The 13,088-nt window shown below is 36.5% G+C and overlaps 1 protein-coding gene across 1 annotated transcript in view; it reads left to right on the top strand.

Moving 5' to 3' along the window:
- The window catches only part of RGS17 (regulator of G protein signaling 17), a 103,882-nt gene extending 96,227 nt beyond the window's left edge, over positions 1-7,655 (top strand). The window contains exon 5 of the mRNA XM_069598917.1: positions 6,681-7,655. Within this exon, the coding sequence (XP_069455018.1) occupies positions 6,681-6,869 (189 nt within the window). The 3' untranslated portion in view covers positions 6,870-7,655. The remainder of the gene's footprint in view (positions 1-6,680) is intronic.
- The last annotated feature ends 5,433 nt before the right edge of the window (positions 7,656-13,088 follow it).

The raw sequence follows: 13,088 nt of genomic DNA, 5'->3' as shown, positions 1-13,088 counted from the left end.
CTGCTGCTGCTGCTGCTGCTGCTGCTGCTGCTAAGTCACTTCAGTCGTGTCCGACTCTGTGCGACCCCATAGACGAGGGCCCATTGTCCCTGGGATTCTCCAGGCAAGAACACTGGAGTGGGTTGCCATTTCCTTCTCCAATGCATGAAAGTGAAAAGTGAAAGTGAAGTCACTCAGTCATGCCCAACTCTTAGCGACCCCATGGATTGCAGCCCACCAGGCTCCTCTGTCCATGGGATTTTCCAGGCAGGAGTACTGGAGTGGGGTGCCATTACCTTCTCCGGGGAAAAGCTCTAAAACCCACTAAATCTATGACTTTCAGGTTCTGCTGAATGATAGTTTTTATAGTAGTAGTTACTGTTTTCTTCTCATTTCACCCTAAACTCCCTCTAGTCATAGTTGCTATCTAGGAGGAGAAAGCAAAAAGCCTATTTAAAAACCAGAATTATCTAAAAATATTGTATATGTGATAGACATGTGGTCCCATGTGTGCACACAGACAGATGCCTCTTCATGCAAAATTATGTGAATTTAACAGTTTTGATGATTTAAATCAGTTTTTCCTAACAGGACTCATTTGATTGTACCTTTCTAGTTTTCTTTGTGCGTACATATTATCATTCAAAAATGTGCATTGAGTACTTCCTGTGAGCCAGGTACTGGCCTAGATGTTAGGGGTATGATGGTGAACCTTAAGGAGCTTTCATCTTAGGAAGACAGACAAATCATGTCAAAGACAAGTAATTAAAAATCGTGATAAACATTATGATGGCATGGAGGTCAAAGTGATGTCATTAGAATAAAGTTAGTCCAATAAGGTCACTCTGAGAAGGGAAAATTCAAGCTGATATGAAATCTACACGCATTGGGTCTGACCAAAAGGTGTTGTTATACACATGATCAATGAGTAGTAGTAGTACTATTATTACCTTCAGTTAAGTTCAGTTCAGTTCACTTCAGTCGCTCAGTCGTGTCTGACTCTGCGACCCCATGAATCACAGCACGCCAGGCCTCCCTGTCCATCACCATCTACCGGAGTTCACTCAGAATCACATCCATCGAGTCGGTGGTGCCATCCATCCATCTCATCCTCTGTCGTCCCCTTCTTCTCCTGCCCCCAATCCCTCCCAGCATCAGAGTCTTTTCCAATGAGTCAACTCTTCACATGAGGTGGCCAAAGTACTGGAGTTTCAGCTTTAGCATCATTCCTTCCAAAGAAATCTCAGGGCTGATCTCCTTCAGAATGGACTGGTTGGATCTCCCTGCAGTCCAAGGGTCTTTCAAGAGTCTTCTCCAACACCACAGTTCAAAAGCATCAATTCTTCGGCACTCAGCCTTCTTCACAGTCCAACTCTCGCATCCATACATGACCACAGGAAAAATCATAGCCTTGACTAGATGGACCTTTGTTGGCAAAGTAATGTCTCTGCTTTTCAACAGGCTATCTAGGTTGGTCATAACTTTCCTTCCAAGGAGTAAGTGTCTTTTAATTTCATGGCTGCAGTCACCATCTGCAGTCATTTTGGAGCCCCAAAATAAAGTCTGACACTGTTTCCACTGTTTCCCCATCTATTTCCCATGAAGTGATAGGACCAGATACCATGATCTTTGTTTTCTGAATGTTGAGTTTTAAGTCAGCTTTTTCACTCTCCTCTTTCACTTTCATCAAGAGGCTTTTTAGTTCCTCTTCACTTTCTGCCATAAGGGTGGTATCATCTGCATATCTGAGGTGATTGCTATTTCTTCTGACAATCTTGATTCCAGCTTGTGCTTCTTCCAGCCCAGAGTTTCTCATGATGTACTCTGCATATAAGTTAAATAAGCAGGGTGACAATATACAGCCTTGACGTACTGCTTTTCCTATTTGGAACCAGTCTGTTGTTCCATGTCCAGTTCTAACTGTTGCTTCCTGACCTGCATACAGGTTTCTCAAGAGGCAGGTCAGGTGGTCTGGTATTCCCATCTCTTTCAGAATTTTCCACAGTTTATTGTGATCCACACAGTCAAAGGCTTTGGCATAGTTTATATTGGGCTTAAAGTTTGTTGTTGATAAAATGCTCTATGGATACTATTAAAATATAAATCACAATAATCCTTTAGCCTCTAGGACAGATGGCACCATTTTATAGCAAAACCAATTGATACTCGAAGAAGTAAAGCAAGGACAGTAGAATTATATCTGGTAGAGAGGGAATACAAGCCCAAGATCTTCTGTTTCCAAGTGCAGCTCTTCCAACTACAATATTCTTGTTAGTATTCCATTGTCTAGTATTCTATTCATGACACAACTCTGGACTTCTATGAACCCAAACTTACAATTTGAGACACAGTGAGAACTAGCAACCTTCATCACATGTCTGAACTGTCCCTCAGAAGCAAGATAAACTTTCCCACCGTTTATATGCCACCGGGAGTATGGTTACTCCACTTTATTGTAACAACGATCTTTGCTTCAAATAATGCATTCCAACAATCAGTCTTATTTGTAATGTATAATTATTTTCCATAGAAATAACCAACACAAAGTCATATGGCTAAAAATGTGTGTGGTAAAAAGTGTATTAAAACAGATAGGAGAATCAGATAGTCTTCAAATATACAAAATTTTACATGAGAAAACCAAAGTTAGTTAAAATTATAAAGAACATCTCCAGTAGCAGAAACAATAGTTGGTAAAAATTTAACATGAACTTACAAAGGAAAAAAAATTAATCAGTATTTTACTTAGAAAAAAAATAGTAAATAAAGCGGCTTCAGTAAAACTAAAAATAAAATGAAAAAGTGTGGGAAAATTAAATCATGGTATATTAAAAAAATGTTCAAGGAATTAACTTAAGAGGGTCTTTATGAGGATAAAAGACTTTCAGTGGTAATTCATCATTTTCAATATAATTCCACCAAAACAATGTCCAAAGAATCAAAATTTTCATTGCATCTCTATGGCCAGAAGGGGAGGTCAGGCTCAAAACTTGGTGGGCTGCCTTTTGGCCATATCCACCTACTTCACGTGAATTAGCTCCATGCATTGTATATAATTCAGTTTGACCCAGGTTTACCCCAGTCACACAAACAAGATTTCTGTTTTCATTCTCCCCATTTTACCCCCCACTCTTGTTGAACCTTTAGCGTTCATTTCATTTTCCTCCCAGCTAGTTTGTGGAGTTGCTGCTCCTGCTGCTGCTGCTGCTAAGTCGCTTCAGTCGTGTCCGACTCTGTGCGACCCCATAGACGGCAGCCCACCAGGCTTCCGCATCCCTGGGATTCTCCAGGCAAGAACACTGGAGTCGGTTGCCATTTCCTTCTCCAATGCATGAAAGTGAAAAGGGAAAGAGAAGTCACTCAGTCGTCCCCGACTCTTAGCGACCCCATGGACTGCAGCCCACCAGGCTCCTCTGTCCATGGGATTTTCCAGGCAAGAGTACTGGAGTGGGGTGCCATCGCCTTCTCCTTGTGGAGTTGCTGGTGGATATTTGTATGTCTGTGAGCCGCGTGCTTTTCTTCCTCCCTGTCTCCTCCCTGGGGCATGGGCGGTCCCGCGTTCATTAGTTTCAGTTGCCACCTCTCGACACTCCCAGCTTTTCCAGGACTGCTGAGACTGCTGGTCAGGGCTGCCAAATCCGTCAGGGCTGTCTCGTGCCCGGCCCCACAGGAGTAGGTTGTCTTTTAACTCTATTACTGCAACACTGCTTTGCTCCCTTTCCCTGTGGCTCAGTGGTAAAGAATCTGTCTGCAATTCAGGAGATGCAGAAAACATGGGTTTGATCCCTGAGGTGAGGTAAAGTCGCTCAGTCGTGTCCAACTCTTTGCAACCCCATGGACTGTAGCCTACAAGGCTCCTCTGTCCATGGAATTTTCCAGGCAAGAGTACTGGAGTGGGTTGCCATTTCCTTCTCCAGGGGGTCTTCCCAAGCCAGGGATCGAACCCCGGTCGCCTGCATTGCAGGCAGACACTTTACCGTCTGAGCCATCCTGACTTGGGAAGATTCCCTGGAGCAGGAAATGGCAACCCACTCCAGTATTCTTGCCTGAAACATCCTACAGTCCAAAGGGTCGCACAGTGTGGGGCTCGACTGTGCACACATGGTTCCTTCACCCCCTAAACGGGAGTCTGGGAAGACTAAGAAAAGAATTTGCATTACCTGAGAATAGCTGTTGTCTTAGTGCTACTCAGCTTTCTTTTCCAAGTCTGTACAGGAAGTTCCCTGGTGCCTTAGGCACTGGACCCCAGATGAGATGGCACTACTCAGGGGTGAATCCTAGGGGGCCTAGGCTCAGGCCCATGCTGGGATCCACCCGCACTAATTTGTATTATAGATATTCCACAGTCGAAGCACAAAGATGCCACAAGGTGAAACTATAGATTGTCATACTCATGAGGTTTATCCTTATTATTAGACCTCTCTACACATCTTTTGACTGACAGACAACCTTTTCAAACAAACCACCAGATATTAAGGTAAATATTTTATTTTTTAAATGGAAATAGCAAATGTGTTTTTGTTACAGATTACTAAATGTTGAATGGTACTACTTTCTCTATGATATTTCACTACTGTTTTTAGTTCGAAAATAAAATTTAAATTATACAGTGAAGACTCAACACATTTAATAATTCAAATTATTTTACTTTCTGTCTTAAGATAATGAATATCATTCCAGCAATGGATAAACTGTTATCAGTTTATCATATGTTAAATATATATATTAGGGAACATATGTGTTAAATAGCATATATTCAGTATGCTATTATTTATGAAATAAAGACCTCTTTATCTGTTTATCACTAATCTAGTGTTCCTTTCTCCAATGAAACAAAAAGTACACAAGTTTGAAAGTAAAAGTACCATCTGCAAAAAATAGTAGAATATGTTTGTTAAGATTCACTTTATCATAATACCACATTTCAAAACAAGACCTATCAGTTTAAACTTCAATGTCAACATTTTCCTGTTGCGCGTGAGACACAAATATTTTTTAATAAGAAGTTTAGTGAAAAATTGTGTACTTTTTTACTTTATACTTGATGATGACCCTCGTGGCAATAACACAGAGAATAAAACTTGACCCATTTCGAGAACATTTTTCTTTCTTTAGAATCCAGAGAGAATAACACATAGTTCGGCCAAGAAACGTTTACTTTTGTCTTTGTATAACTTAGTCTAGCAAAACCACAGAAATTTAGTCTGGATCACCACTTCCTGATATATCTTCCCCTGCTCGCTGTCATCCTGGGGTGTTTCTATGAACTCAGCTCCACATGGGCTATAAAGCTTAGGAATCCGGAAACACCAGAGAGGATATGAGTGCTTCTCTCACTGGGACCGTCTCAGATCCCAGGCTTATACAAAGAATGGGTGGAAAATGAAGCCAGAACCAAAAAGGCTTTTGCAAGATGCTTGTGACAAAACCTTAGCTATAAATGTAAAGGGTTTGTATAGAAGTACATCATGAAGCGGGTAACTGTGGATCACCATGCCTTAGTCTTTGTTCAACAGTGAGAGCGTTAGACACCAATCAGACTCAGAGGTGTTTTGCCTCTTGGAGGGCTTTTTCCTTTCATTTCAGGAAAAGAGCTTAGTTCTGTTCCCCATAGCATGCCTTTATTGCTATTTAATCCTCCCCATTCCTTTTCCAACTTACCCTACCAGTTGCAACACGATTAGCATTCAGGGAGAAATAACAAAAACAAAAAAACGAATCACTTGCAGAATTTAATTTCTTAAAATTTCTTTACACTTTTCAGATAACACTGTATGGCTACTTTAATGGGTGCTCTGAGTTCCTACTGACATTTCTCCTTTCAAAGACTGCATTTCAAAAAGTTGTTCTTCTAATCTTTAGTACAGAGTCATTTGGACGTATTCCTAGGGAAGGACTGTAGCGTGTTCTATGTGAACAGGTCTATAGTTGTAAGGCCTGAAGAGTACGTGCTCTGGTTCTGCTTGCTCAGCCCTTCCACGTTCCTGGTGTCCTCCTGATGTGACTTGTTGGGACGTGAAACTCTCAGGTATCAGTATGTAATTTACATGTTGTTTTGACAGAGAACTACTCTCTGCTAGATTTTTATCTTGTTCAATGAAGAGAGTCAGCCCAGCATAATAGGAGGTAACTTTGTATTCTGGTTAGGGGCTTCCCAGGTGGCTCAGACCGTAAAGAATCTGCCCGCAGTTCAGGAAACCCAGGAGAAGAAGGTCAGGAAGGTCTCCTGGAGAAGGGAATGGCAACCCACTCCAGTATTCTTGTCTGGAGAATTCTGTGGACAGAGGAGCCTGGTGGACTACAGTCCATGGGGTCAGCAAGAGTTGGACACAACCGAGCGACTAACACACACACATACACACACACACACAACGCGCGCAACTTTGTATTCTAGCTAGGGGACTCTCTAGCACTGCAACAATGAGAGAAATTGTCAAAAACTCCTGAATGAATGCATAGAAGAGGTACATCCAAGAAAGCCAAGATATCTGAACTCAAATTTTGGTTTAAAAGTTGGTTTTTGTTTAATTCAGTTTTTGAAGGAAAAAAGTATGCAGGGTTATGAAAGCTTTGAAAACATAACCTCATGATTTTTAGATTTATTCTTTAAGGTTTCTCTGAAATGTCGTGAGTGTATAGTTACTTGATTGAGATCTTTTGAAAAAATATTATTTAATGTATCTGCTCTTATTTCTTTTTAGGTCAGTCTCGATTCTCGTGTTAGAGAGGTGATCAATAGAAATCTGTTGGATCCTAATCCTCACATGTATGAAGATGCCCAACTGCAGATATATACCTTAATGCACAGAGATTCTTTCCCCAGGTTTTTGAACTCTCAAATTTATAAGTCATTTGTTGAAAGTACTGCCAGCTCTACTTCTGAATCTTAACTTTTATTAAAGAAAATCATTTTGGAGGGCTGCGATGAGAAATAAAAGTAGTTACGTAACACCTGAAACTGAGTTCCTGGAGAACTACGGTTTAGCATTCCTCAGGCTACTGTGAAAATACAACCATATGGTCTTTGTCTCCATTTTTATCAAGGTTTATCCGTGGTTACTTTGGAGAAAATACCACATAAAACAATGAATTGCCAAATTAAGTTTATTTTGTTGAACACGCATTCATCCTACTTGCAAGCAAACTGTATTTGTAGTCCTATGAACAGTCTCCTAGTGTACCCAGAGACTGCATGTGCCAAGTAAACCTGCTTCATTTGCCATATAGTTGTCGCAACACTTAAATCCAAATGGCATAACTTATATCTGTATTTAAGGACTTTTGTGCAATATGGTCTTATAGAAATAATTGCCCAAAAGTTGGCTGTGGTTTGCATTTTAAAATATATTCTAAGACAGAAAAAGCCAATTTTAAAATTGTAACTCTGATAGTCAACATGCTATATGCTGTGTTCAGTACACTAATTTTGAAGCCAATATTTCTGTACATGAAAAAAGAGCTATTTATCTCTGTTCGTTGGAAGATCCTCATGGGGAATTCCACTGGTTGTTCACTGCCAAAACTGTGGCATTTTCATTACAGAAGAGTTTGCTATGTAAAAAATAATATATACATATATATATGAGGAAAAAAGAAAAAAGCACAAAACAATTTGAAGATATTCTATCTCAGTGACAAATCAGAGTGATATTGTTTTTAGTTGTAATACAAGAAAATGAATCTATGTATATATCAGATGTCCAATACTGTAATTAATTTATTAAAGACTGGCTCTCCAGTTCTAAAATGGTTGCATAAGTATGTACTTTAGCAAGAAAAAAAAAGCTTGATAACTTAGTTTTGGAATATAAAGAAAAGATTTAATAAAGGAATGCCTATATGTAGCATCTTAAAACTTTGGATGAATAGCATCTGGACTGTGGCATATTTTCGTTGAAAGTGAAATCCAGTAAAAGCTAAGGTTTTTAATGAAGAAAAGTTTTATAGGGGTTCTTTAGAAGATAATTCTCTACTTCAGACCTTAACTGTTTTCATGTAGTATCTTAAAAATAACTTATTTAAAATATGTTAAAACCAAACTATTAATTCTCATCCCTAATTGAAAGGCAGAACAGTGCTCAAACGTTTTCGCTGCCATATTATTTTTGTATAAGTACCACTAAATCTTTTAAGACAAAAAATACTTGCCTGACCTTGGCATGTACTTTTGACATTCAAGGAAACAGTATCCTATCCTGCACACACAAACAACAGTGTCATATTTATATCAAAGTGTTACATTTGAATATTAATATCCCCTGGAGGCTATTTTTTTAATCTTAAACTTAATAAGTATAATATTGAGTAACCTAAAATGAAAGTTTTAAAAATATTTATATCCATTAAGAATACTGGCCTTATATTAAGGATGATATTAAAATTATAAGTTTCCTTTGTCATTTTTTAACTACCTCTCATTTTTTTAATTTATTAAACTTTTTTTTAAGAAAAACAAGTTTGGGGTTTTCTTTTTAAAATTTACTTTACTTGAAAGGTTGGCATCGTAATTTTCTTTTTCCATAAAGGTAAACATTTCAAGAATTTTTTTATGTGAATTTGATTTTCTAATTTGTATAGCATTCAGGAGATATGATTAAAAGGGCTATAATCTATTCCCTATGCAAATATTTTAACTGTTGCAGTGTTTGACAAAATGGGATTTAAAAAAACACGTTTGCAGAGTAGAAAACAAAGCATCCTGTTTACACTGGCGTTGCTGACTATCCTACCATATTCAGCACTTTTAAATACATTCTTTATGAAAATGTAGTTAAAATAAAAGATAGAAAATATTTATAATAAACATTTCTTTTAACAAATGCCTGTTTTTGTCTGAAAGTGTTAGTGTTAAGACATGCTTTATCCATGTCAATTAAATATTTACTGTTTGAATAATAGTTTTCAGTAACATAGTGGGAAAAGAGAGCTACGAAGACGTTTACAAAAAGTCATATTTTTTTCCTAACGAGTGAAGAAAAACCTAAAAGAATCATCACTTCTATCGTGAAGTTTATTGTTCCTAAATTATTTACTTTTTTTCTTGATTAGAGTTGAGTTTGTTATGCTACAATGATGTATACACATATATGTTGTAATATCATATTTGTTCCTGTGTTTGAGGCACAATGTATGGTATACATGACTAGAAAACATGTAATATACTAAGATACACCGCATGAATCAAATTTTTTAAGTGTAGACTTTATATTCTTGTTGTTACTATATATGATGGTGACCTGCTAGTCATAAGTTATCTTTATAAGATACTTTGGACTATTAGATGAATTGTCTGTTTGACAATACTTTTAATATTTTACCAAATGTAAAAGATAGGGCCCTTATAAAGAGTCCTAATCTCTAACCCGGGGCATTTGTAGAATACAGATTTTGAAGCTGATATACCCTTTTGAAACCTGATTAGAAATGTGTTGAGAATGAGTTTAGGGTAGATTTACACTTCAAATATTGATAACCACACTATGTGAGGACTTCTGTGCTAAATTCCTATTTTCAGGGGGGAGGGGAGAGCATCTCTTTTAATTTCAAAATGTTTTAAGTGTATCTAACAGTATGTCTATGTATCTGCAACTCTACCAATTTTTAAAGTATGGTGTAATTCTTTCTGTTTTAATTACAGAGCTATAATAAACAAACAAACAAAAATAGCCCTCAACTGGTGTCTATGCTACCATTCTAAGAGCACAATATTTGTTTTGGTAGAGTTTGATCTTTTCTAGAGAGTAAGTTCCTCCCTGAGGAAAAATTAGCACTTTAGAAGGTACACTTTATGTTTTACATTACCAAGATATCTTTGTATACTGTTAGAATCTGCTAATGTACACAGAAAGAGGTTAATGCTCTTTAAATAATGCCTAAGTTCAGATGTGTCTATAATGGAAAGAAAAGTAGAGGATATAGGTCATATATAAATATACATCTATATTTATATAAATTGGAGAGATTTGTTCAGAGATGCATTTTGAACTTAGATCACATTAAAAATGAATGGATGACACTTCTTTACTTTGAATAATTGTTACTATGTTACCCAAAGGTAATACAGATATCCCAACAGTGTTATAGGGCAGCTCTAAGCACAGTAGGTGCACTGGCAAAAGAACAATAGCAAAACACAATTTTGATGTCAACACTATGAAGTGCAAAAGTTAAAGCCGTAATGTGGTCACTTTTTTTAATCTTAAAATATGTACATAAGATGACCAGTTGATATTTGGTCATGGTGCATGGGGTGTTTATTAGTATCCTTTCATGCTGCCTAGGTTGTTAGTGTGGAATGAAATGTGTATCATGTATTTACCTGAGAGTTCAGTTTTGCAAAAGGACTATAGAAATAGGTAAATAGTATTTATTTATTAGGGGCAAAAATACACTTTCACTCCATTAAGCTGATTTAAAATAATACCTGATTCTTATTTTTGAATGTATCCTTTTTTTCTATATACTTTCAGCTTATATTGAAAAAATATGTTGTACAATTGAAGTTGTAACAAACTACATTTACAAAATGGCAATATACCAGATGCTTTGAGGAAGAAGTAAACAAGGAAGAAATTTAAAAGACAGTCAGAAAATAGAAAATAAGCCACCTAAAAAGCCTATGGATAGAGCCCTATCAAACACAAGCTTTGAAAACTTTGCATTAGATGACAAATTATTTTGAAAAGTGGGAAAGATATTCCTAGAATTGTTTTTTCACCTATATTTATGCTGACAGTTTATGACCTTAGTTTTCAAAGTATAACTTGCAAACACTTTGTATGCCCTTTTCAGTTTTTTTTAAAATCTCTGGCCACTATAAAATGTTTGTTCTTCTGAGAAAACAATCCGTAAAAAGTTTAGTTATTCCTTACTTGCTACAACTGCAAATATTTACCAGTGAAACTTATATCAAAAACTTGTTTCAGATCTTCCTTGCAGCACTCTTAGTAGTATCCTTGTAACACACAACAGTCCACAGAGGAATATATTTTCTTTCCAAATACCAGGCTTTGATTATAAATTTGACTTCCAGTTATACTTCTATCTCATGTGACTTTGGGCAAATCATTTATCCTCTCTGAACCTGTTTTTTTCTCTTCAAATGAAGAATATAACAATTAACAGGATTGCCATGAGAATGAATTAAACATGGAAAGAGTGAACAGTTACATATTATTAGTTTATCAAAGTTCTCTAGCTCAGTAATTCCCATTTCAAGAATGTATGCATTAAGTGCCTTCAATGCACTTGCCCAGATTTTTTTGAAACTGTACTTTAAAAATCTGATTGAATTATTCATTCAAAAAATACAATCAAGCTCATTTTAAGACAGAAGAATATATGAATATGTTATTGCTTTGTTCAGTAATGTGATTCAAAATCACTGTTCTCAGTTCACCAACATCACACTCAATCTACAAACAAGAAATATATTTCTTTCAATGACACACACAGAGATATATTTAGATGTGTGTATGCAGATGTGTGTGTGTGTACAATATTGTAGGTTTAAATCAAAGTTTAAGAGAAATCATTTGAAAATTTAAATTCCACAGGAAATAATCATTCCCAAGCATAGGAAGAATTTTTCAGTTAATTTGCCAAGTAAATATATAGGAGTTAGAGCTAAAACCCAAGTTGAAAAAGACAGCCAGTAGAAAACATTGACACTGCCATGGAATAGAAAGCATGCTTTTTACTATTAAGGTAGTATGATTTTTAAAATAAGTTTATCATGAAAGTAAGAGAATAAAAGGTAGTTGTGTGTTCATAAAAATTTTTATTAAACTTTTTATTTTAGAATAGTTTTAGATTTACAGAAAAATTGAAAAGATAGTACAGATAGGATCCATACATGTCACGCCCATGAAACATTTGTCACAATAAATGAACCAATACATGCATGTTCAGTTGCAAAGTCCCGTCCAACTCTTTGCAACCCCAAAGACTGTAGCCCACCACTCCTCTGTCCTTGGGATTTTTTTCAGGCAAGACTATTGGAGTAGGTTGCCATTTCCTTCTCCAGTGAACCAATATCAATGCATTATTAAGTCCACACTTTATTCAGATTCCTTTGTTGTTCAGTTGCTCAGCCATGTCCGACTCTTTGAGACACCATGGACTGCAGCATGCCAGGCTTCCCTGTCCTTCTTTGCTTTTCATAATTTTTTTTTTCTCCTGTTCCAGGATTCTGTTCAAGATACGGTATTATATTTAGTCATCATGTTACCTTCTTAGCTATGATATTTTCTCAAACTTCTCTTGTTTTTGATAACCTTGGCAGTACTGGGGAGTTACAGGCCTAGTGTTTTGTAAGATGTCCCTCAACTAGAATTTTTCTGATCATTTTCCCAGATTAGACAGGTGTTATCAGATTTTGGAGGAAAGACCACAGAAGTGCCATTCATATCACACCATATCAAAGGTACATACCATCATCAACATGACTTATTGTTGATGTTGAACTTCATCGTCTGACTGAGGTAGTGTCTGTTAGATTTTCCCACTGTAAAGTGATACATTTTTTAAGAGGGTATTTTGGAGGTAAATTTACTGGACATTTACACTGAGATAATACTCCGAGCAGATTCCTCTGCACTGCTATTAGTTTCCACTAAATGACTGCTAACAAACACTATGAAGAAAATATAATGAGCTGGAAATTGATATAGGAAAGTAAAACTCCAAAATAGTGTTAAGTTGAATATTCACTTAATGGGGGTGAAAGTGAATTTCTTCTCTTGAATTACGTGTATAATTACCTTAATCCTCTACGTCTCTTGGGTAGTGAAGATTTTAGTCTTGCTGTCTTAAAAGGTAATCTCAATTGATGGTCATATTGGTGAGTACTTTTCTATATTGCCTTTCACTGAACAATGAACACCGAATACTGGAATAATGTAAAAGACTTGATTTTTTCTGTCTTGCTTTAACCTATTTGTCATAAATACAATGTTTCTTGTATATGATTTTCAGATGTTTGCTAAATATTAAAAATAATTTCAATGTATTCGATTCTTGTAAAATTTATCATATTGAACGTGTAAATTTTTGCTACTATGTTCATTGTACTTAATAATCTATATCCATATTTTGGAGTTGATCAATAT

The sequence above is a fragment of the Ovis canadensis genome, chromosome 8 (assembly GCF_042477335.2).
Source record: "Ovis canadensis isolate MfBH-ARS-UI-01 breed Bighorn chromosome 8, ARS-UI_OviCan_v2, whole genome shotgun sequence".
NCBI classification, from domain to species: Eukaryota; Metazoa; Chordata; class Mammalia; order Artiodactyla; family Bovidae; genus Ovis; species Ovis canadensis.
Note: the sequence above shows the minus strand (reverse complement) of the source record. Positions and strands in the feature narration are given on the sequence as shown.